This window comes from Geotrypetes seraphini, chromosome 5 (genome assembly GCF_902459505.1).
Source record: "Geotrypetes seraphini chromosome 5, aGeoSer1.1, whole genome shotgun sequence".
In the NCBI taxonomy this organism is placed as follows: Eukaryota; Metazoa; Chordata; class Amphibia; order Gymnophiona; family Dermophiidae; genus Geotrypetes; species Geotrypetes seraphini.
Genome location: NC_047088.1, coordinates 270,754,354 through 270,781,048, shown reverse-complemented (window position 1 = coordinate 270,781,048; position 26,695 = coordinate 270,754,354). Strand labels below are relative to the sequence as shown.

The window sequence follows — 26,695 nt, the reverse complement described above, 5'->3', positions numbered from 1 at the left end:
GAAGGCACTGCTTAGGTCAAGTTGCAAGATCAGGGCGCTGGAACCCTGGCTGAAGAGTGGGTGCAGGTGGTCAAGTAGAGAGGCTATGATGGTTTTGGTGCTATGGCCAGAGCGAAAGCCCGATTGGTTGCCGTGTAAGATGTCGAATTTGTCCAGATATGTGGTGAGTTCTGCATTTACCGCCCCTTCTGTTATTTTGGTGACTAGTGGGATGCTGGCGATAGGTCTGTAATTAGATGGGATGTTCGGAGGTTCTTTTGAATTTTTTATGATTGGAGTTATCAGGATGTGGCCTTGCTCTGCTGGGAAATTTCCTGTGAATAGTAAAGCATTGACCCATGTCAACATGTTGACTTTGAAGTGGATAGGGGTAGTTTTCATGACATTTGGGGGGCAGGTGTCCAGTTTGCAGTAGGAGTTATTGTATTTGTTGTAGTGTATGTTAAAGGATCGCCAGTCTATGGTTTTGAAATGGTTCCAACTTAGGTCAGTTCTGGACCCTAGGTCAGAGTTGGATATGTTTGTGTCATGGAGGATTGGAAAGTGCTCGTGGAGATTGGCAGGGGCAGTTATTGATGATCTTAATTTTTGTATCTTGGAATTGAAGAAGTCTGCTAGGGTGCTGGCTGTTAAGGTGGGTTCCTCCTGGGTATCGGTGAGTGTCTTGAGGTTGTAGAGTTCATTGACCAGATTGTAAAGGTTTCTACTGTTGGCTGTAACATTTCCTATTTTTTGGGCGTAGAAATTTTTTCTTTTTTCTTGGTGAAGTTTTTGTAGATTTTTACTTTTGATCTCCATATAACCCTGTGTTCCTGAGTACCAGATTTACCCATACTCTTTCTGACTTTCTTAGGTCCCTCTTTAGCAGTAGTAGCTCGGAATCAAACCATCCCTCTAGATTTGTGGCTCTAATTCTGCGGGTTTTTAAGGGGGCAATTTTGTTTAGAATGTTAGTGCTGTCTTCAGTCCAGGAGGGCATGAATTGATCTGATTCTGCGTTCTGATTTGTGATATTCTCATAGTAGGACCAGAATTCTGTCGGGTCGATCTTACCTCTGGAGGTTTGAGTTTTATTATTTCTTGTGTTATTGTTTTTGTTAGTTTTTTGTTGACAGTCAATAGTGAAATTATATAGTCTATGGTCGGACCATAGGGAGACTGACCAGTTATCTTCTTTCCAGTAGAATTTGGGGTTGGTTGGTTCTTTGGAGAAGAAAGTCACCAGGTCTAACTGATGACCTTTTTGATGGGTTTCGGTTGGGGGTGGTATGAAGTAGCCTAATTGGGAAATAAGTAACCAGAGATCTGATAATTCTGGTTGGTCTGATTGCTCTAGGGTGAATGTTGATATCTCCACATAGTAAGTTGTATGGGCCTGCTAATGAGTTGGTTATTAAAATTCCATGAAGTCCTCCTTGGCTAGGTTCCATTTTTTTGGTGGGACATAAAACAGAATAGTTGTTAGAGAGGCTGTTAGGGATTTTGAAGTGAGCGATATTGCTAATATCTCTAAGTTGGGCGACGATTCGGAGTTACGAACCGCGCAGTTTAGGTAGTCTCTGAAGATTATTGCTAATCCTCCTCCCCTTCCCCAGGTTCTGGCTAGCGTTAGAATCTTGAAGCCTGGGGGAAGACAGTCTTTGATAATAATGTTGTTGTCAGAAAGTAGCCAGGTTTCTGTGAGTAGAAAAAAGTCTGGGTTGGTTTCATTCAGCCAATCTTTGATCAGGATGGATTTGTTTCTCATCGATCTTATGTTTAGGTAGAAACCTCGTAGGTTCTGGTGGGTGGGGAGTTCGTTTGGGGAGTAGTGAGAGTAGGCAGGTTTTTTAGTGATCGTTGTTTTATAGTGCGGGGCTTGGATGAAGTGTGGAGGGCGGTGGAGTTGGGAATGGGAGTGGACCTACCTCTGGGTAGTCAATTGGTTTATAGGGTGTGGATGGTGGGAATTTGGTCTTGGCCGCACGGTGTGAGGTGTAGTGAATTGGGATTGGGGCTGGGTATAATGGGTTGGCTGTACAGATTCTGGTGCAGACAAGATAGAGTAGGAGCAATAGTGTGTATTGATGGGAGTTTGGCAGAGCCATGGCTCAGGGCTCCGGAGGGAGGGGGATAAATTATTATTATTATTTTTTTTTATTTTAGGAAGAAGAGGTCAGGGGGGAGAGGTGGGTTATAGGGGCAAGGTGGGTGAAATTTTGGAGAGGGGGAAAAGCAGTACTTGATGGGAGGGGGCAAAACAGTACTTGATGGGAGGGGGCGGAGCAGGGCTCCCACGCTTCTCTCTTCGGTGCAGAGGGGGCCGGAGAAAAAGCCAGGCTCCTCCGGTGTGGATGTCTTCAAAGGTCGGCTCTCCTGTGTCGGGAGGGGGGCGGAGCAGGGCTCCCACGCTCCTCTCCTCGGTGCAGACGGGACCGGAGAAAAAGGCAGGCTCCTCCGGTGTGGATGTCTTCAAAGGTCGGCTCTCCTGTGTCGGGAGGGGGGCGTCCTCTCCTCGGTGCAGAGGGGGCCGGAGAAAAAGGCAGGCTCCTCCGGTGTGGATTCTTCAAAGGTCGGCTCTCCTGTGTCAGGAGGGGGGTGGAGCAGGGCTCCCACGCTCCTCCCCTCGATGCAGAGGGGGCCGGAGAAAAAGGCAGGCTCCTCCGGTGTGGATGTTTTTAAAGGTTGGCTCTCCTGTGTCGGGAGGGGGCGGAGCAGGGCTCCCACGCTCCTCTCCTCGGTGCAGAGGGGGCCGGAGAACTCAGTTGGTCACATAGAGCTCTGGTAAAGACGGTAACCAAATTTAACGTAGAAACAGGATGGCAGATAAAGGCCAAATGGCCCATCCAGTCTGCCCATCTGCAGTAACCATTATCTCTGCCTCTCTCTAAGAGATCCCACTTGCCTATCCCAGGCTTTCTTGAATTCAGACACAGTCTCTGTCTCCTCCACCTCTTCCGGGAGACTGTTCCATGTATCTACTGCCTTTTCTGTAAAAAAGTATTTCCTTAGATTACTCCTGAGCCTATCACTTCCTAACTTCATCCTATGCCCTCACATTTTAGAGCTTCCTTTCAAATGAACGAGACTCAACTCGACTCATGCACATTTATATCACCTATTTAAAGCTTTATCATATCTCCCACCTTTCATCCAAAGTATACAGACTGAGATTTTTAAGTTTGTCCCTATGTGCCTTATGACGAAGACCACGCACCATTTTAGTAGCCTTCCTCTGGACTGACTCCATCGTTTTTATATCTTTTTGAAGGTGCAGCCTCTAGAATTGTACACAATATTCTAAATTAGGTCTCACCAAAATCTTATATAGGGGTATCAATACCTCTTTTTTTCTACTGGCCATACCTTTCCCTATGCACCCTAGCATACTTCTAGCTTTCACCGTCACCTTTTCAGCCTGTTTGGCCACCTTAAGGTCATCTGAAGCAGGTCAACTGAACGAATGGCTAGGCAATATTATCACACACTCCTCATCCTACCTAAGTTTCAGAAAATTAGTAAAAACAAACTTGTTTAACCGATTTGTAACCTAAGACCTCTTAAGCCTCATCTCTTCAACTCTAACTAAATTGTTTCCCAAGATCTCTTTTGCCTTACCTCTGTATCCTGCTTACCTGTATTTTGATAACTTTACATTGTACCTACATTCGTTGATTGTCCAGCTCTTCTTCGTTGTAAACCGCCTCGAACTACTATGGCTTTGGCGGTATATAAGAATAAAATTATTATTATTATTATCACATTCAATCACACCTAAGTCCCGCTCCTCTGTTGTGCAAATAAGTTCTTCACCCTCTAAACAGTACTGTTCCCTCGGGTTTTTGCAGCCAAAATGCATGATCTTGCATTTTTTTAGCATTAAATTCTAGCTGCCAAATTTCAGACCATTATTCAAGATTCACCAGGTCTTTCTTCATGTTATTCACACCATCCTGGATGTCTGCTCTATTGCAGATTTCGGTATCATCTGTAAAGAGGCAAATCTTACTCAACAGCCCTTCAGTAATATCTTTTATAAAAATGTTAAAAGAACAGGCCCAAGAACAAAACCTTGAGGCACACTACTTGTAACATCCCTTCCCTCAGAGCAGTCTCCATTGATCACTACCCTCTGTCGTCTTCCTCTCAACCAGTTCCTGACCCAGCCCGTCACTTTGGGACCCATCCCAAAGGCACTCAGTTTATTTATTAGATGTCTGTGTGGAACACTGTCAAAGGTTTTGCCAAAATCTAAATACATCACATCTAGCGCACATCCTCTATCCAATTCTCTGGTCACCCAGTCAAAGAAATTGATTGGATTTGTCTGACAAGACTTACCTCTAGTGAATCCATGTTACCACTGGTCCTGTAATCCACAGGATTCCAGAAACTTCACCATTCTCTGTTTTAAAAGTGTTTCCATTAATTTGCTTACTACAGAAATTTATCCATAGTATGACCCTCATGTCCTGGTGGTACAGTGGCATAAACCCTGGAGCTTGAAGATTTTTTTAAGAGTGGATTCAACAAGCAACAATTGGTGAGGTAGTTGCAGTTTATCAAAGCCAGGGCAAGATTGTATCCTATAGAGAGTCAATCTTCCTAGGAGCTGTAGTGATAGAGAGAGGGTTCTCCCAGACAGAGCTACAAGCAATAAACGCATGGTTGAGGAGATGGTGCGAAGAAGAGGGATTCCACTTTGTGAGGAACTGGACAACTTTTGGGGGAAGAATAAGATCTTCAGGAGGGACGGACTACACCTGAGCACGGCAGGAACGAGACTGCTAGCAAACGTCAAGAGAGAAATAGAGCAGGCTTTAAACTAAGAAGAAAGGGAAAGCCGACAGTCGACCTGACATCGACGTTTTGGACAATAGTATACAAAGAAGATACTGAGCGGGGAAAATGCTGGGAACAAGCAAAGGACAAACAACAGGAGTTCAAGGAGCAAGAGAAACTGACGAACAATAAGAAGGGCAAACAGAAAGAGCTAGAAGAACAGGAGAAATTGAGAAATCAGGTTGCGTCAAAAAAGATGCACCAAAAAGAGAGGAAGAAAGGAACAGAAATCAGGGACTGGCAGCTCAAAAAGGGGATGGCAAGATGAGTAAATCACAAGGAAAACCAGCAGGGAAAAGAATAAACCAGGACTTAAATTGCTTGTACGCAAATGCGAGGAGCCTTAAGACCAAAATGGGAGAACTAGAAGTCACAGCCAAAAAAGAGGACCTAGACATCATTGGAATCACGGAAACATGGTGGAATGAGGATAACAAATGGGACATAGTACTGCCAGGGTACAAACTCTATAGAAGAGACAGGACTCACAAGAAGGGTGGAGGAATAACACTATACATAAAAAACACCATTCACTCGACCAGAGTGGATATGGAAACAAAGGCGGAAGGATTGGAATCATTATGGGTTACATTACCAGGAAAGAATGCTTTTGACATAAAATTGGGACTGTACTATCGTCCGCCTGGACAAACGGAAGCAAACGACAAAGAACTGGCAGCAGAATTGAGATTCTCCATTCTTCACCCCTACCAACATGGCTTCAGACCCTGCTTTAGCATTGAATCCCTCCTAGTTTCCCTAATTTCAAAGGTACAACAACTACACTCACGTAACAAATTCGCTGTCCTACTACAATTCGATCTTTCCGCTGCTTTTGATGTCGTCCATCACGACAAACTACTTTACCAACTTTCCGAGATTGGAATCGACTCCACCGTCCTAATGTGGTTCTCAAACTTCTTACGCTCCCGTTCCTACACCGTCAACACAAATGGCACCATGTCCACTCCTTGGACTCCATCTTGCGGTGTCCCTCAAGGATCACCTCTTTCCCCTATTCTCTTTAACATCTACATGTCCTCCCTGAAACTCTTTCAACTATCCCCCCTGGAAACAATCTACACTTATGCAGATGACATCCTTGTCCTCCTTGAGACTGACCAGAACCTCACCAACCTCCACGAAAACATTACAGCTTGCATAATGAGACTCCGTGCCTGGTCCCTCTCGGTACAGATGAAACTAAACGAATCTAAAACAAAACTACTCTGGCTCGGCCCAAAATTCGAACACCTGCCCACACTTTTCGCACTACCCACAGGCGATACACTACAGCTCGAGTTCTCATGCAAGGTCCTTGGTATCACTATCGATTCCTCTCTCTCCCTCAATGACCACCTCAACTCCTTGGCAAAATCATGCTTTTTCAGCCTTCACATGCTGAGGAAAGCTAGATCCTACTTCAGCCAACAACACTTTGCCATCCTTGTCCAATCCATCATCCTCTCCAAACTAGATTACTGCAACGCCATCTACTTAAATCTATCAAAAAAAAGTATTCTAAGACTCTAGCTAATCCAGAATACTGCAGCCAAACTGATCTTCTCAAAATGCAAGTCTGACCATGCCTCCCCACTCCTTGCCAAACTTCACTGGCTTCCAATAATCTCCAGAATCCATTTCAAATGTTCCTGCCTGGCTTTCAAGATCATTCACGGAATCCTGCCTCCTCTTATCCCACTGTCTTTCAACTCCTCCAGTCCCGACTCCTCCAGAACTGCCCAAAGGCTAAAACTAGCCTCCCCCTCTCCACGCGGCATCCACTATTCAGGCAAACTGGGAAATCTCAGTTCAAACTGGGAAATCTCTTCAAAATCACAGGTCTTTGGAATGACCTCACCACCCCGCTGCGGAACCTGAGCTCCCTTCAGTTATTCCGCAAACAACTGAAAACCTGGCTTTTCAACAAATTGTAGCTCTATCCTTCCCCCCTTTCTCTCCCCCCTTCTACACATAAGTTCATGTAATCCTTTTTTTTCTTCTCTACACACTATTTTAAGTTCTTGTAAACCGTGTCGAGCTCCATTCTCATGGAGATGATGCGGTATATAAACTTAAGGTTTAGATTAGATTAGATTAGGCGGGAATGCAAAAACGGGAATGTGATGGTAATGGGGGATTTAAACTACCCCGGGATAGACTGGAGTATTGGAAACTCGAATTGTGCGAGGGAAACAGAATTCCTAGAGGCTGTAAGATACTGCTTTATGGATCAGCTCGTCAAGGAACCAACAAGAGGAAATGCCACTCTTGACCTAATCCTCAATGGGGACCTGCAAAGGAAGTGGAAGTAGTAGGACCACTAGGAAACAGCAATCACAACATGATCCAGTACAAATTAGAAGTAGGAACATCAAGAGGGAAGAGGACCACAGTGACAACGCTCAACTTCAAGAAAGGGAACTATGATGCTATGAGAGTAATGGTGAGAAAAAAACTCAGAAACAGCTCAAGGAAAATAGAAACCGTGGAGCAAGCCTGGTCCTTATTCAAGGGCACTGTGCAAGAAGCACAACTTATGTACATCCCCAGATTTAAAAAAGGGTACAAAAAAAAAAACGAACAAAAGACCCAGTATGGATAACAAATGAAGTGAAGAAAGCGATAGGAGACAAGAAAAAATCGTTCCGGAAATGGAAAAAGGACCAAACTGGGGAAAACTGGAAGGAACACAGGAAATGCCAAAAAGAATGTCATCGAATGGTTAGGAGAGCGAAAAGGGAATACGAAGAAAGACTAGCTGGGGAGGCAAAAAATTTCAAATCGTTCTTCAAATATGTTAAAGGGAAGCAACCGGCGAGGGAGGAAGAAGGACCGTTGGATGATGGAGACAGAAAGGGAGTGATAAAGGAGGAAAAAGAGATAACTGATAGGTTAAACAAGTTCTTCTCATCAGTCTTCACAAGCGAGGACACATCCAGTGTACCAGAACCCAAAGAGATCTTCAATGGAGACCAGGATGAAAAACTGTCGACAATAGAGGTGAGCCATGAGGATGTCCTCCAACAGATAGATAGATTGAAAAGTGGCAAATCACCAGGCCCAGACGGAATCCACCCAAGGGTACTAAAAGAACTAAGAAATGAAATAGCGGAAATACTCCAACGAGTTTGCAACCTATCCTTGAAAACTGGCGAGGTCACGGAGGACTGGAAGATAGCAAATGTTACACCTATCTTTAAAAAGGGATCGAGAGGTAACCCGGGAAACTACATGCCGGTAAGTTTGACATCGGTTCCGGGCAAGATGGTAGAAGCACTGATAAAGGACAGCATCTGTGAGCACATTGAAAGAAATGGACTAATGAAAGAGAGCCAACATGGCTTCTGCAAAGGAAGATCGTGCTTAACAAACTTACTGCACTTCTTTGAGGGGATAAACAGTCAGATGGACCACGGGGAACCCATAGACATCGTTTATCTCGACTTCCAAAAGGCCTTTGACAAGGTACCCCATGAGCGGCTGCTTAGGAAGCTGTGGAACCACGGGATGGAAGGGGATGTACACAGATGGGTTAAACACTGGTTGGCAGGCAGGAAGCAAAGGGTTGGAGTGAAGGGCCACTACTCGAACTGGAGGAGGGTCATGAGCGGAGTTCCGCAGGGGTCAGTACTTGGACCGCTGCTTTTCAATGTATTTATTAATGACCTAGAAACGGGGACGAAATGTGAAGTTATAAAATTTGCGGATGACACTAAACTCTGTAGCAGGGTTAGAACTGTGGAAGAGGGGGGCGCTAGTGGGCGCGTGCACGTATGGCAGCCTAGCGTTCTGGCTCCGGAGACCTCGTGCTTGTGCCTCGAACAAACATCATCTTTTCTTTTTTGTATTTCTTTTTTTTTTGCATTCGCCGACGTCCGAACATGTCTGCCACCAAACCCAGCAAGCGGAAGAACGCTGAGCCCACCTCCCCGCTAAAACAAAGCGCTGGTAAGTCGGACGATGAATCGTCCGCCATTTTGGCTGAGCTCCGCGGCATTCGCGAGCTCCTCACTGACACCAAGCAGGACATTGCCGAGATAAAAGAAGATCTTAGCAATCTCAACGGCGAATTCGCCAAAGCTCTTACCCGCATTGATACTCTGGAATCGAAGGCAGCTGCGACGGATGAGTCGCTCAAATTGTTGAGACGCCAGGCAGCACGTGTGACCCTGCTAGAGAGGGCCCTTGAAGACGCCGACAACAAGGCCCGGCGGAACGGTTTTCGTCTCCTCGGTCTTGCTGAGGGAAGAGAAGCTTGTGATATAGCTGAGTTCCTGGGTGCACTATTGCCACAAATCCTTAAACTACAGGATTCTACAAAGCTTGAAATTGATAGCGCTTTCCGCGTGCCACATCAGCGCCACCAACTCACCAAGTTTCCCAGGCCGATAGTTGTGACCATGCTGCGCCACAGCCAGACCATGCTCATCATGCAACATGCCAAACTCCATGGTCCGATCACATTTGAAGGCTCCAAGCTGCTTTTTGTCCCCGATTTAGCAAAAGAGTCTGCTAAAAGACGCAAACAATTCCTTGCGTATAGACCTAAATTAAAAGATATTGGCGCAAAATATGGCATTCTTTTTCCAGCTCGCATGAGAGTGACATACAACAACAAAACCACTGATTACTCTGATCCTGCTGTCCTGGCGGAGTTCCTGGAATCTATTCAGCCTTCTTCTATTGATAAAATCTGACTGTGAATATGTCTTATTCAATGTCTCACTCTGATGTCTGTTTCTTTCTGTTGTCTGTTGGCATTGACAGATTTTCATATGAATAATTGATAATGATGTTTGTTCTGATTATTATTGATCTGCCTCCGTTGCAGTTAGTTCGCTGGTCTCTATGTGCCACTCACTTACCCATAGATTATGCTAGCACGTTTGCTAGCTCCTTACACTGATGCAGTCTGTACTTTGCTTCTTATTTTATTATCACAGGTTTATACTTCTGATGCTACATTTTCTTGCAATTGCTATCATGTTTTTATTGCTTTTCATACTATACTTTTAGTGTCTTGTTCCCATTCACCACATGCCTATAAGCTGTCTATCCCTCAATGTTAAGGGTCTTAATAACCCTGTGAAAAGAGTTAAGATTCTGAAGTACATTGAAAGTTATGCTCCTGATATAGTTTTGCTTCAAGAGACCCATTTATCTATGCAAGACTCTCCTAAGCTCTCATTAAAAGGGTTTTACCCGGTGTTATTCTCTGCTGCAGTGCACAAGAAGGGAGGGGTGGTTACCTTTCTTCGTAGACGTGCTGACTTATCAATCACCTCTCACGTCACTGATAGAGATGGCAGGTGGCTGATTGCTCATGTGACTATTAATAACCTACCAATCAGCATTGTAAACATATATGCACCTAATGTGGATCTCCCTACATTCTTTGATGACATTGCAGATATTATCTCCTCCTCTTGTGGATCACACTATATATTGGGTGGAGACTTTAACCTGATTTTGAACCCTCTCCTAGACAGGAAGTCGTCTGTCCCTTATCGTAAATCGAGGTCCTGGTTCAAACTCCAAGAACTGCTGGAACATCTGAAGCTTGGAGATCCATGGAGAACATTACATTCTGGAGAATTGGACTACACTTTTTTCTCAGCACCACACGCATCTTACTCACGCATAGACTTTTTCTTGATTAGTTTCAATCTTATGTCCAAGGTTGACTCAGCCACCATTGGAGAAATTTCAGTATCTGATCATGCTCCCATTTTTTTATCTTTTGTTGATATAGGAGCACCCATAAATAAGAGGACATGGCGCTTTAACTCTTGTCTACTTTCGGATGACAGTTTTGTTTCCTTAATGCGAGGTGCCATCAAAGAATTTTTTGACTTCAATCTACCGGAAGATACGTGCTGGACTACTACCTGGGATTGCTTCAAAGCCTATATTAGGGGATTGATAATCTCCTACTCAGCAAAAAAGAAAAAGTCTCTCCTGGAACGTGAAACTGGTCTCTTGCAGAAACTACGTGCGGCTGAAGACCTTCATAAATCCTGTCCTAACGATCAGGTACTCCTGAAATCTCTGCGTGACTTGAGATTTGAATACAATTTGTTGCTCAGTTCCTCAGCTGCCAGAGACGTGTTCATGAAATCAGCTTATTACTATGCTAATATTAACAAGTGTGGTCATCAGTTAGCTGAATATGTTAAGATCAAATCTGAAAAAACTATGATTCCGGCTATTCAAGATGACAATGGTAGATTGTGGCTCAACAATACTGATATCTGCGCACAGTTTCAAAGTTTCTATACCACTCTCTACTCATCAGAGTCTCCTGATACTTCTGCTATTGATCCTTTTTTGGACGCTCTGCCTCACAACACGCTGCTGGAGGGTCAATCTGATCTCCTTTCTGCTCCGCTGTCTCAATCTCAGATTGCTGAAGCTCTGCTTTCCATGGCGAAAAAGAAGGCCCCTGGCCCTGACGGTCTCACCACTGAATTTTATCTTGCATTCCAGGATCTGCTTACTCCTATACTATTGCAGTTGTATCTTTATCTGATTGATTCTGGTCAAGTGAAAGGCACATTTACGGAAGCAACCATCATCGTCCTGTTAAAACAGGATAAAAATCCACTGTGTGTCTCCAATTATCGTCCCTTATCATTGATCAACACTGATGCGAAGATATTTGCTAAAATTTTGGCTATCAGATTGCAATCTGTTCTTCATACGATCATCCACCCTGATCAAACTGGTTTTATGAGTGGTCGTCTCTCTTCAGACAACACTAGATTGTTTGCTCATATTATTCACCAAGCCCAATTTTCTACTAAGCCTCTTCTAGCGGTTGCACTAGATGCCGAGAAGGCCTTCGATCGCATAGAGTGGCCTTTTGTATTTGCTGCCTTGAAATGGTTTGGGCTTCCGTCTGCATTTATAAACATGGTGCGGGTACTGTACATGTGCCCTTCCACCACCCTGCGCATCAATGACTTGACTTCCACTCCCTTCCGACCTACTCGGGGTACCAGACAAGGATGCCCTCTGTCCCCACTGCTGTTTAACATCGCGCTGGAACCACTCCTTATTGCCATCAGATCTGCATCTTCCATTCAAGGATTTATTAGTGGTGACTTTCATGTGAAACTGTCCGCTTATGCAGATGATGTTCTGTTATATGTTGATCCTGCATCTTTACCACATCTGTTTTCATTGCTGGACAGATACTCACGAATTTCTGGATATAAACTTAATATCTCCAAGACTGAGATAATGCCTCTTAATGACTTGGTTGATCATGACTCTTTTAGAAGCCTTCAACTGCAACCGGCTTCTCAGAAAATGAGATATTTGGGGATCCTTTTTGGTCCTTCACTCGAGGATACCCGGGAATTTAATTCTGACTTGATGTTACAGATTGCTACCTCTTTGACTGAACGATGGTCCCCGCTTAAGCTCTCGTGGTGGGGTCGTCTGGATACCATCAAGATGATTTTGACTCCTAAACTCAACTATATCCTCTCTATGATTCCTTTTTTATTGGACTCTAAGATTTACGCCAAATTGGAATCCATCATGGTTGCTTTTCTGTGGCTACGTAAACCTCCTCGTATTGCCCTGAAGAAACTCAAGGCCTCTAAGGAGAATGGTGGTGTGAACTTTCCGAGCTTATACGAGTATCATCTAGCCTTTCTTGCTCGCCAAGGATCCAGATGGTTGGCCTCTCCACCAAACGAATCACCACCGCCTTGGCTCTCCTTTGAAACTAGTTTACACTCTACTCAGTGCTTAAAACATATTTCCTTCATGGCTCCAAATCACATTATAGATGGTAATATCATTCTGGCTTCCACTGGTACTGCAATGCGGGCTGTTGACAAATGTGCGGACCTGTCATGGAATTCGTCTTCATTATCTTCTGTATGGAATAATCCTTTGGTTAAAATCCAGGGACAACATATAGAGTGGAAGTCATGGATCAAACGAGACATTTGGTCCTTCGCTCAAGTGATGGAGAACTCTACCTTGTTGCCATTCTCATGCCTGGCTACTACATATCATCTACCTGCTACCTATCATTATCGTTGGCTACAACTTCATCACTGTCTATCACTCCTTTTAAAGCTCCATCCAATATCGTCATCATCTCCATCTATTTTACTTTGGTGTTCTAAGTTTTGTGGAGCAAAGAAAGAAGCATCATCGTGGTACCATATCCTCCGGGATTATAAATTTACGTCTTGTCTATCTCTCCAGTCGACGTGGGAGGACTCTGCTCATATTACTTTTGAGCCTTCTACCTGGAAATTGGTTTGGAATTCATTGAGACGCTCCCTCAAATCCTCGTCCATGATACAGCAATCATTCTTCTTTATGCACAGGGCCTATTGGACCCCACATAAGCTTTCACTAATAGATGTGAAACACACTAACAAATGTTGGTCGTGCACCTTAGAAGTGGGCACTTTAGCTCACATGTTCTATCATTGCCCTTTAGTGTACATGTTCTGGTCTGAAGTTTGGGGGATTATTTGTAAATACTTACCTATCACATCTCCTCTTTCATATGCTGCAACTGTATTTGGTGCTCATGCTTTACCTGATGTCTTAGATAAATATCAATCACGCTTACTGTATTGTTTACTTCAGATAGCTCATAAATCAATTCTGTCCAATTGGAAAGATTTCTCATCGTTAACAGTACATTTCTGGTGGAATTTAGTCTGCCTTTCTGCCAAATTTGAAAAAGTAGCTGCAGAGAAATCTGGAAATATATCTGGTTTTAATCAGACTTGGGCTTCTATTATAGACATGTGTTAACTCATATCCTATGTTCTCATTCTGTGATAATTGATGTATATTTTCCACTGATGTTACATTTCTGCATCTTGGTGTATTCTTTTTGCTGTTTGTTATTCCTTTTCTATTTGGAAAAATTTAATAAAAAAGATTGAACACAAAAGAACTGTGGAAGAATGTGAGGACCTACAAAGGGACCTGAACAAACTGGAGGAGTGGGCGAATAAATGGCAGTTGAGCTTCAATGTAGGGAAATTCAAGGTCATTCATATAGGGAAAAAGAACCCGATGTTCAGCTACCAAATGGGGGGATTAGTACTAGAGGGAAATAACCTTGAAAAAGACTTGGGTGTGCTGGTGGACACAACAATGAAGTCAACGGCATAATGCGCAGCAGCCTCAAAGAAGGCAATCAGAATGTTGGGTATTATTAAGAAGGGTATTACAACCAGAACGAAGGAAGACATCATGCCACTGTATCGTGTGATGGTTCGACCGCATCTGGAGTACTGTGTCCAATATTTGTCGCCGTACCTGAAGAAGGACATGGAGATACTTGAGAGGGTTCAGAGAAGAGTGACAAGAATGATAAAGGGTATGGAAAACCTTTCATACGCTGAGAGGCTAGAAAGGCTGGGCTCTACACCCTGGAAAAGCAGAGACATGATAGAGTCTTATAAGATCATGAAGGGCATAGAGAAAGTGGAAAGGGACAGATTCTTCAGCCTATTGGGAACTACAAGAACAAGGGGGCACTCGGAGAAATTGAAAGGGGACAGGTTTAGATCCAATGCTAGGAAATTTTTCTTCACTCAGAGGGTGGTGGACACCTGGAATGCGCTTCCGGAGGTTGTGATAGGACAGAGTACATTAAGGGGATTCAAAGAGGAATTGGACAAGTTCCTGAAGGATACGGGGATTGAGGGATATAGACAAAGGTAGAGATAGGATCATAAAAGGGTATAGATAGAAGAATAATGGGAATTGAAAGGTTTTAGTCAAAGGATCACTTACAGGTCATAGACCTGATGGGCCGCCGCGGGAGCATACTGCTGGGCGCGATGGACCCCTGGTCTGACCCAGCGGAGGCAACTTCTTATGTTCTTACCTCTTTGAGGAGATTGTGTAGAGGCAACTTATGAAGCTCTTCAGGAGGCTCATCGTAATTCAAAACATCAAGAAGCTCTGCCCTGGGCTCAATGTCTGCCTCCAATTTCCCCAACTGTCTGACATACTTGGTAAATGAAAGTTCCTCTGGAGAAGATCTTCTTCTAGGAGGAGGAGGAGATGGCTCTGAAGGGATACCATAAGATTCCAGAGCAGACAATATAGGCTCATACTCGGTATCAGTATTGTGATGAGACAAGTTAGAATCAACTTCTTGTACCCCAGGAGATTCTTTGTAGGACAAAGATTTTCTAAGTTGAGACTGATGAGTATGAGAGCGTCAAGAAGAGCTTCTTCAATGATGTCAGTACCGATCCGATGATGATGATGAGTGACGCAGTGATCTTTTGGATCTAGAAGCATGTGATATCGATGTTCGTTGATACTGGAATAGAACATACGCAAGGTAAGGCTAGACTGAAATAGGGTACTGGTCTTTGACCTAAGGGCCGCCGTGTGAGCGGACTGCTGGGCTCGATGGACCACTGGTCTGACCCAGTAGCTGCTTCAATGCAGAGTGTCGATACTGTAATGCAGTGTCGATGCTATGATGTAGAGTGGCGCTGCATTGATGCAGACCTGAAATCAGTACCATATGGCCTCGAAGTGCTACGTTCAGGCTGAGCCAGTACCAAGGGAGTTGATGTAAGCACCAGTGCCGATGCAACTTAAAAAGGTCACCGAGCTCCCTCTAGAAAAACTCTGAAGAATTATACTAGGACTCTTGGCTCAACAACCGGTACAATTGGTCTATAGGAGGTCGAGGGATGGGAGACCTCGATGAGGATGCACCGTAGGAGACACAGCCTGCACTGTAAGGAGATCAATGGCATCGACGCTTGGCCTGCATTGAGGGGCTCGATGCTGTAGAGGCCTACAACACTTGTTGGGAGGAGGATGGCTTCTTAGTGGGCTTGCCCAATGGAGGAACAACTTCCGATGTCAATGCTGATACCACCAGTACCAATGGCTTGAATTTGTCACTAGAGTCCATGGTCGAGCCAAACAGCTTCTCCTGCTGGATATGTCGAGTCTTTAATGAGCATTTCTGTAGTGTAGAACAATGAGTACAAGTGTCTACTCAGTGCTCAAGCCCCAAACACTGTAAGCACCAACTGTACAGGACAGTGATTGAAATAGGGTTCTGGCACCAACAGCACTTTTTGAAACCTCTCAAAGGTTTAGACATGGATGGGAAAATCTTGGCTGCGAAGTCAAAAGACTCAATGAAAAATGCCGAAGTAGAAAAAAGAGGGCTGAAAGTACCAACTGAGGTATAAAAAACAAAAAATTTTATTTTTTTTATTTTTTTTACAGACCAAAGAAGAACATGACATAAGAAAACAAAGGAAAATAAAGTTGAAGGGCAAAGAAATAGAAAACAGTGATAGGAAGGCAATGTGCTCCACAGAAAACCAAGAACTGAGGTACCGTGAGCCGATGTTGGGCGGAAGAGCAAGTTGTGGCGATGCGTCAATGCACTTTTACCATTGTCCGTACTGGGCTCTGTGGATGATGCTGCCTGCTTGTCCTTCGGATCTTGCAAGGTACAAGGTGAACTGGGTTGGACACTTTTGGAAACAGGATCCTGGACTAGATGGACCTTCAGTCTGTACCAGTATGGTAACTCTTAGGATGAATACCTCTAGCTAGGGTTACCAGACATGTCTGGGGATCCGGACGGCTTTTCATAACCTGGCACTTTGTCCTAAAATCACATCAGGCAGGGAAGAAATCTGCGCATGCGCAGAGCAGGCAGCGGGGGCGGGGCTAGGGTAGGACTGAGGGTGGGATTAGGGGGGTCTGGATTTTCCAATTGGAAAATCTGGCTAGCAGTGGACTGAAGAGGTGAGTCACAAGAGGCTTGCATTTCAGGTGAGTCTACCCAAAGATTTCTAACAAAATCTGCTTTCAGAGCTCTACCATTTCCATCACCCTTAGGGGAGGATTTCAGTCCTGTTACAGGTGGGCAATTTTATTTTTCTTGGAGTAGTTCATTTTGAGCTTGACTGTGGGACAGGATGCGCTGAAGTTGTGGAAATGTGTCAGGTTCTCTTCGCCTTCAGTTCAAATTATTTATTCATTTTGTCATTTATAACACTTCCTAACCCACACAATCTGAATGTTCTTGGCTTCTTATATAAATAAATGATATGAAGCCTCCCCCCCTCCCCCCCCTCTCTGCTCTTCAGGTAATTCTCTCTTATCTGTACCCTTCTCTTCTATGGCAAACTCAAGACTCGGTTCTTGCTGCATTATATACCTGAAACAAACTGCCTGACTCAATTCTCTGGCAGTCTTCAAATCCAGACTCAAAGCCCACTTCCAAACTCCAAGACTGTCTCATCATTCCCTCACCTGAGCACTGTGTATTCATGCACCTTCTTGTCTACATCATAAGCTCTTGTGAGCAGGAACTTTCTCTTCTGTGTTTTCATGTACAATGCTGCGTATGTCTATAGAAATGATTAGTAGTAATATTTGACAGCTCTTGTGGTAACTGTTTAAAAATGAACTCAGATGCCATTCTGGTGCCTGAAGGTGTTGGTTTGTAGGTAGTTGTGAGTGAGGATGAATTCAGTTGATTTTGCAACAGTTTCTGCTGTGTATCATGATGCAGAGACTGAGCTTGAAACATGCGTTTGGGCCACTCGCTGTTGTGCTTCTCATTTGCACTTTTCCTGTGCGTGAGTGCGTGTCTCAATAAATAAATGGGTCAGTCTAGAAGATACCACCTTGGTCTGCCCATTTTATTTCACCAGACTGATACGGCTAATCCTTTTAAAGATTTTACCAAATCAGTTGGCATCTGTCAACTTACAATTAGTCACAGTAAAGCTTATCCTTTGGCATCAGTCTGGTTTACATCCACTGATGGCTTCTGCTACATTTAGTCAGTCCTTGTGAATTACGTCTCTTAGTGTCGGTCTCACTTTCAGCCAGTGACAGTGGCTCTTTCTTTTAGCCCCTCAGGTCAGCATCATGCAGATCCCAGAAGAAGAGCGCAGAAAGACCGTCGTCTCAGGCCAGTCCTTGCTCCTGGAATGTGAGGTCTCCAGTCCTGAGGCACCGGTTCACTGGTTCCGGGATGGGCAGGAAGTGCTTCCAAGCGATACTGTTTCCATCCAGTCTGAGGGCAAAAAGAGAAATCTGCTGATCTCCTGCCCTTGCCCCGAGGACTCTGGGATGTACAAGTGTGATGCACTTGATGACACAATGACATTCACAGTTGAAGTGTCAGGTAGACAGTCTGTAGATCATGTGGATGTTTATTTAGAAAGGGAAACAGAATCGCATTACTGCCACAGAATACTTTCATTCACAGTTCTCTAACTTATCAGCTTGGTCCTCCTCACTTATTCTGAGTACTGCCAACTTGACTATGAATAATAACACAGGCACGGCCAGACTGGTTCTGGGCAGTACCAGCCTGGCTGTAACAGGTTATGCTAAGATAGGTATTTACTAAGAGTTACCTTTGTTTGCACATTTCCTGTGTGTGTTTGTACTTTTGCAGAGCCACCCGTAAGAATCGTGAATACCAGTGATGATGCCATACAGGAATACATGACCGGGGAGTCTGTGGTACTGAGCTGTGAGCTGTCACGAGCGGGTGTCCTGGTGCACTGGTACCAGGATGGCGTGGAGGTAGAGACGAACAAAGACATGAGAGTGGAGAGCGATGGAGTCCATCACAGGCTGATCATTCCCTCAGCCAAGATGCAAGACTCAGGGGAGTTTGTCTGCGACGTGGGAGACGATTCTGTTTTCTACACTGTGAAAGTGACAGGTCAGGAAATTGGGGTTAGCAGTACTGAACCTCCTATCCTATGTTGTCAGTGACAGCAAATCCTGTCTCTGGGTGACATGATGAAAATTAAAACTATACTTGAAGTTTCAGGTCAATAAATAAACTTTTCAGTCAATATCTTCAATATGGGTTAACTTTAAGAATCATGTTTAAACATAGGGCCTCTTCTATTAAACTGTGCTAGCAGTTTATAGCACGGTGATCCAGACAGTTTAATAGAAGAGGGGGATAGTGTGTCCACATTTGTACTTATAATGAAGCATTCTGAGAGGATGGACTTTCCAGGACGGTCAGGGGAGTATTGGGCACGCTATTTTATGGGGGGGGAGGGGATAAAGTGAATTGGGTTTTTTTACTCTTTTATAAAAGTACAAAGACTAGGGGACACTCAATGAAGTTACATGGAAATACCTTTACAAAGAAATCAGAGGAAATATTTTTTCATTTGATGAATAGTTAAGCTTTGGAACTCCCCATCAGATGAAGTGGTAAGGGCGATTAGCATATTTGAGTTTAAAAAAAGGTTTGCAGAAGCTCCTAGAGGAAAAGTCCATAGTCTACTATTGAGACATATGTAGGGGAAGCCCTGGGATAAGTAGTATGGAATCTGGCTACTCTGGGTTATGACCTGGATTGGCCACTATTGGTAGCAGAATACTGGGCTAGATATCATGATTTAATCAGGGCTAATTGAAACCGTCTTTTAGGGCTGTTTGAAACAGTCTGCATGTGATGCTTTCTGTGAATAAGCACTCAGGGTCTATCTGCATCCACATACCAGAATCAGATTGATATAATTTCCCAGAGGCCTTTGCTGACATTGGTTATGGCAACCAAAACTGCTGATTGCTAGCAATACTAGGGCTGACAGGCTCCTCTTATAAATTCATCCGAACTCTTACCCTCCCAACCAGAGTTGGGTTCTATGAGGTCTGTAGGGCCATAGGTGACTCAGACATCTGGGGAGACTAAAGTGGGGTAGGTCTAGGGCAGAACTGGAGTGGGATGGGATGTGGTGGGCTAAGTTCAAATCCTTTTGGTGGCGACACCTATGTCAGCAGTAAAGGGACAGTGGGGGGTACTTTTGAACACAGTTTCCTCCCTAGCCTAGTTGGCGTTATACACAATGAACACACTCCAGGGAATTATGTGACAAAAATAATTGAAATAATGCACCAAAATAGTACAGTATTTGCGCAGTATTCTGGAAATATATGTAGGTAGTTTAACTGCCAAGCAGCCCAACATCTTCCTTTTGGACGTGCGAGCAGTTATATTTAGGTTGGCTGCAAAATGGCCTCAAGTCTCAGATCTGCTACCCTATAGTTTCTTGTTGAATTACCAAACCTGTGTAAATTACGTAGTATCAGCATTAGCTGTGTTGAGAACCAGGGAAGCCAGATTTCAAATCTAGCTGCTGCTTCTTAAGCTCTTAGACCCTCCATTGCCTCAGTACAAACTTCAAATCCAAGCACGATAGTCAGCCACTTTGACTGCCTGCCACCGGTTTTTAACCCAAATATCCAATGCCAGGCTATTTCCTGCAACTGGCATTGAATATCCAGGAAAAGCAGTAAAGGGGTTCGGGAAACCCCTTTTAGACTCTTAGGTAGAGGACTAGAAACCAGAACTGCCAGGGTAGCATTTTCAGAAGTGCTCCCTGTTCCAGGCGCAGGAGACAGGCAGAGCTCCAGAGTCTCAATGTGTGGATAAGGTGATGGTGCAGTGAGGAGGGTTTAGATTTGTTAGGAACTGAGCGACATACTGGGGAAGGGGGAGCCTATTCTGCAAAGATGGGCTCCTCCTTAACCAGGGTGGAACCAAGCTGCTGCCGTCAATATTTAAAAAGGAGATAGAGCAGCTTTTAAACTAGAAACTGGTGGAAGGCTGACAGTCACGCAAAAGAGCATGGTTCAGAACAAGGTATCTTTAAAAGATATCATTATAGGGAAGACAGAGCATCCTGATAGTGAGATTGCAATATAGGTCACAGTAATAATAATAATTTTATTTTGTATACCGCCATACCCAGGGAGTTCTAAGCGGTTCACAGCAGTAGACCATGTTACCAGGTTTCCTTAAATACAAAGCAGCCAATTTTAAAGATTGCAAATTATCCATGTCAATTGCTGAGCAAGTTGTAAATAGGAATGGCAAACATTGTTTGAAATGTCTGTATACAAATGTCAGAATATCAGTACTGTATAGTAAGTACTAAATGAAAAGATAGATACAGTATAATAGGAATCTCTGAGACATGGAAGATAGCCAATGGGATGTTGTGATACTGGGGTACAAATGTTATCACAGTGGATCAAATTGGTGGAAACATAGCATTACATGTTAAGGAGGGCCTTCAATCCTTCAGAAAGTGAAAGAAGGATCTGACTGAAAATAATTAGGAAGAGCACAAGGAATGGCAAGTCAAATGCAAAGTGCTGACAAGGAAGGCAAAGAGAGATCTTGAAAAGAAGATTGTGTTGGAAGCAAAAACACATAATAAAAACTTTTTTAGGTATATTAAAAGCAGGAAGCTGGGAAAAGAATCAGTTGGACTGTTAGATGACTGAGGGGTAAAAGGGGCACTCAGGGAAGACAAGGCAATAGCGGAGAGATTAAATGAATTTTTTGCTTCGGTCTTCACCATGGAAGATGTGGGGGAGATACTGGTGCCACAAATGGTATTCAATGCTGATGAGTGAGAGAAACTGATACAAATCTATGTAACACTAGAAGATGTCATGGGTCAATTTCACAAACTGAACAGTAGCAAATCACCTGGACTGGAAGGTATACATCCCAGAGTGCTGACAGAATTGAAAAATGAACTTGCAGAGCTATTGTTAGTAATTTGTAATTTATCTTTAAAGGTCATAAAAGAAATAAGGTGATACCTTTTTTATTGGACTAAGTTAGGGCTCCTTTTTCTAAACCATGGAAGAGCTTCACTGTGGGCTGGTGAGATAAATGCTCCAACACTCATTCAATTCCTATGAGTGTTGAAGCATTTACCTCAGCTGGCCCGCAATAAGAAGTTAACATAAAAACATAAGCAATGCCTCCACTGGGTCAGACCTGAGGTCCATCGTGCCCAGCAGTCCGCTCACGCGGTGGCCCAACAGGTCCAGGACCTGTGTAGTAATCCTTTATCTATACCCCTCTATCCCTTTTTCCAGCAGGAAATTGTCTTCTCCGTTTGATTCATTGACTGACAGGATTTTCACTCAACCCGGCTTTACACATCCTTAAGATCAACTCACTCCCTGCCAAAATCCCTCGTCCCAGCTTAGTGGAGCGGTACCTTTAAAGGTTTCTCAAACCCCATTCGTTCATTCTGTTTCAGTAGGGCTATCAATTTATCTAATATACACATTTTTTTCTCTTTTGATTCATTGACTGACAGGATTTTCACCCAACCCGGCTTAAAGATCCCTGAAAATCAGGGGTGGGAAATTTCATGGCGACACCAGAAAATATTTCTTCACAGTAGGGCTATCATTTGATTTAATATACACTTACTCCCTCTTTTGATTTATTGACTGACAGGGTTTTCACCCAACCCGGCTTTACACCTCCCTGCGATCAACTCACTGCCTGCCAAAATCCCTCCTCCCAGCTCACTGGAGCGGTACTTTTAGAGGTTTATTAAGCCCCATTCATTCATTCTGTTTCACTAGGGCTATCATTTGATCTAATATACATTTCTTCTCTCTTTTTATTCATTGACTCACACACAGGGTTTTCACCCAACCCGGCTTTACACTAGAGGTCTGCACGGGAACGGGGTTCCCCCCCTGGCTCATGGAACTCCCACGGGGATGCCCCCTGGCCCACGGGACTCCCACGGGGATGAAAACAGCCTACCTAAATTCTGGCGATGCAGGCATGCAGCTTACAAGTCCGGCGTCGCGGCGGGAAATAGCCATGCTGAGCAGTGAGCTCAGCATGTACACAGATGAAAGCCTTGCTTGCTGATTGGTAAGCTTGGGACAGCGGTGGCTTGGGGGCTATTCCCCGATGGCGGTGACAGCAAACCGAGTGGCTTGGGGGAGGGCATGGAGAAAGAAAGAAAGGGGGCAGACAGGGAAACAGAAAGAAGGAGGAACAGGGAGACAGAAAGAAAAAGTTGGGGGAGAGAATGAGGTCTGGAGGAGAGGAAACATACAGGAGGCTGAAAGAAAGGAAGAAAGATTGGATGCACAGTCAGAAGAAGAAAGTGCAACCAGAGACTCATGAAATCTCCAAACAGCAAAGGTAGGAAAAATGATTTTATTTTCAATTTAGTGATCAAAATGTGTCTGTTTTGAGAATTTATATCTGCTGTCTATATTTTGCACTATGGCTCCCTTTTACTAAACCGCAATATCGTTTTTTAGCGCAGGGAGCCTATGAGCATTGAGAGCAGCGCGAGGCATTCAGCGTAACTCCCTGTGCTAAAACCTACTATTGTGGTTTAGTAAAAAGGGAGGGGGTGTATTTGTCTATTTTTGTATTTTGTTACCGAGGTGACATTGCATAGAGTCATCTGCCGTGACCTCTTTGAAAAAAACCGGAATATGAATAATTAACATTTTCTCTGCCTTTCATTGTGCTTTGTGTTTTTTTAAAATTTTATTGTTGGTAGATCATTTTGACTTAGTCATTATAAAAGTAGCTCGCAAGCCCATAAAGTGTGGGCACCCCTGCTCTAAGTCTTCTTACTCTGGGGCACCAGACCTCCCTCATATAAAGGCCGGGAATGCAGAGTTGGTTCCATTCTCGGTAGGGGATGCCTTGGTAGGCTCACTGCTCAGCCACTGGGAACCCAGATTCGGTCCTGTTCTGGGTGGAGGACACTTGTGGGGTGGGGTGGGGTGGGGAGGGGGGCTAGTTTGCGCCATCGTTCAGGCTCACCACTCTGCCTCTGCTGGCAAAAGCACAGTCTGTCCCAATCTAGGGGGAGAAAACCTAGCAGGGACCAGGCTGCACCACAATACTGGCTTCTAGAAAGCACAATGGACTGGGGGGGGGGGGGTCTAGCAGTGTGTGGCACCATTTGGACCCATGTAAACTTGCACGGCCATTCAGATGCTGACCTGAGGTCCCTTTCCATCCAGCATCTGCCCCTCCTCCTCTTTCCATCCTGCATCTGCCCCTCTGTCTGCTGCTTCTGCCCAGCATCTGATCTGTCTCCTCTCTTCCTCCTTTCTGCCCCCTCTGTCATCCCATCCATCATCCACCCTTCTTTCTCCCCCTTCCATCCAGCATCTGCTCATCTTTCCCCCCCCTTTCAGCCCAGTATCTGCTTCATTTCTCTTTCTCCCCCTTCTATTCAGTGTCTGCTCCATCTTTCTCTTTCCTCCCTTCCATCCGTATCCTCCCCTTCTCTTCCTTTCCATTCAATGTCTTCCTCCCCTCTCCTTTTCTTTACATCCATCATCTGTCTTTTTCTCTCTCCCCAGGCATTCTAGCTTGTCTTATCTTTCCCCTTTCATCCAGTGTGTCTGATCCCTTCCCATTTCTATCTACAGTCTGTCTCCTCTCACCTCCTACATCCAGTATCTACCCCCTCCCACCTGACACCTCAGCCACCGCCAGACTGATGCAAATCCTTCCCTCCGATGTCAGCTCTGACTTCGGGGGAAGACTTCTGGGTCGGCTACATATGGCTTGCTGCAGGCTGCCTCCAACCCCTGCTGTTATCTGGACTCGAATGAAGTAGTGGAAGGGAGTGCATTTTTGGACACAGAAGTCATGAACTGGGGAGAGAGGAAGGGAGGGAAAGAGATGCTGAGGTGGGGGAGGGAATAGAAAGAGAGAATTGGGTGTGGGTGTGTCAATGAGAGATGGTTGTGTACATATGGCAAATGGAAGAAAGAGGAGAATTTTTGGTCGTAGGGAGGAAGGTACAGAATGTGATAGGGAAGAAAAAGATGAGAGTGAGAAATGTGGCAAGGGAACAATGGGACAGATTGAAAGGGATGCAAGAGGGAGGAATATTGGACAGTGGTGAAGGGAATGGAGGGAGAGATGTGGCATAGTGTTGGAGAGGGGTGATAGAAGGAGAAATGTTGGGCATGGGGCTGGTGGGCAGGCACGAAAGATGAGAAAGAGATAAATGCTGGACCATGGTAGGGGAATCCAATGGACAGCAACAGAAGAATTTACAGAAGATGGGAAAGCGGAAAAAAGAAACTGGGACCAACTTTATGGAAAAATAAGTCTCCAGACAATGAAGGTAAAAAATGGAATTTATTGACTAAAATATGTTAGCTTTGGGAAATGTATATGGCAGATGTCTTTGTTTTGTGTTCAAAAGAAAAGGAAATGCATTTTTGGTTTTATTTCTACAGTGTTGAAGTACTTGTTGACCCTTGCTGTGACTGGTGGGGATCCCCAAGCACCGCCAGCAGAGGACCTCCTCTAGAGATGGCCAGAACTCCCCTCCACCAAGCGCAGCAGTCGCTGGCAACATCCATGAGCCACTGAGGTGCCAGAATCTGTGACTCAAGGACGCTACTGCTGCCTGCCAAGCTTGGCAAAAGGGACCCCCGGCCAACTGCAAAGGAAGTCCTCAGCTGACAGTTTGTGGGTTCTCATCAACTGAGTATTTATATTTTATATTTACATTAGAGGTTCTGGTAGAAACCCATTTACAAAGTATGTATTCTTCCCAATTAATATTTCCAAATTAATAAAGTCTCTTTGCTTATTTGTAAATGGGTCTCTACCAGAGCCTTTAATTCAGTAGCATAATTAAATAAAATAACTATTTCTGAAGTTTATAGGGAAGGATGGTGACGGAGGGGATTCCTCGCGGGGACGGGTGGGGACAGAGGGGATTCCTCGCGGGGACGGGTGGGGACGGAGGGAATCCTCACAGGGACGGTGGGGACGGGTGGGATTTTGGCGGGGACGGGTGGGGACGGGTGGGATTTCTGTCCCCGCGCAACTCTCTACTTTACACCCTCCTGCGATCAACTCACTCCCTGCCAAAATCCCTCCTCCCAGCTCAGTGGAGCGGAACCTTTAAAGATTTCTAGAACCCTATTCATTGGTTTTGTTTCAATAGGGCTTTCAATTTATCTACATACACATCTTGTCTCATTTTCAATCATCCTGTCTTTTAGACATCCTTGCGATCAACTCATTCCCTGCCAAAATTTCTCCTCCCAGATCAGTGGAGTGGTTCCTTTAAAGGTTTATATAGCCCCATTCATGCATTATGTTTCAGTAGGGCTATCAATTGATGTAATATACATATTTTTTCTCTTTTGATTCATTGACTGACAGGGTTTTCTTCTGCGTTTTAGTAAAACCCAGCGTTAATGCATTTTTGATTAGCTTTCAAAGACAACCCTTCTTCAGATCAGAATGTAACTTTAGCTGAGAACAGCATGATCTAAATCCAAATTCCAAATCTAGTATTAGGCCTATTGTGAAGTAATACAAAATCTTAGTCACGCAGGACCTATGAAACTCTTCTGCCAGAAGTCATATAACAAGGACTTACCTAGGAAACATATCAGTGGGCATTAGAACATTAATAGACCAGGACATTTCATGCTCTCAGAATAACTGGCCTCTTTAACAAATGCAGAACACAGGCAAACTCTCACCAAAAGTAGAATATGGAACCACAAACTCAAAAAAGAAAGATGTAGACAAAACTGAAACCCCAAGAAGCCAGACTCTGATATATTTCCTTCTGAACTGTACAAAATAAAGAGAGGGGATGTCAATTTTAAAATCTGATACAGTCTACCCACTAAATTAAAAATTAATATATAAAAATAAAACTAAAATAGAAAATAAATGAATACCTTTTTTTGGATTAATGTAATAATTGTTTTGACTAGCTTTCAGGGGCCATAGACTCCTTCCTCAGTTTAGGATAGTCTGATCAAAAGGTGTCCTTTTATTTTCCATTAATGTGGACCAACACAGTTTCCACATTATTTTACCCTAAATTAAAAATAACCCCGCCCCTTTTTACAAAACCGTAGTTGTTACCACCGCAGCTGGTACTAAAAACCACACAACAGTTTTCTTAATTGTGTAGGTCTCTGGTTACTCTTTTCCTATCTTCTCTTAACTCATATTCATGTTTCATGTTGTTCTCTCCTCATCTTTTCTTTGCCTCTT

The 26,695-nt window shown here is 44.2% G+C and overlaps 1 protein-coding gene across 2 annotated transcripts in view; it reads left to right on the top strand.

The window, feature by feature from the left end:
• Nucleotides 1-26,695, top strand: part of OBSL1 (obscurin like cytoskeletal adaptor 1) — a 234,381-nt gene that overhangs the window by 68,285 nt on the left and 139,401 nt on the right. For both annotated transcript variants that reach the window (XM_033947138.1, XM_033947137.1), the window contains exons 7-8: nucleotides 17,726-18,001; nucleotides 18,278-18,550. In XM_033947138.1, the coding sequence (XP_033803029.1) occupies nucleotides 17,726-18,001; nucleotides 18,278-18,550 (549 nt within the window). The remainder of the gene's footprint in view (nucleotides 1-17,725; nucleotides 18,002-18,277; nucleotides 18,551-26,695) is intronic.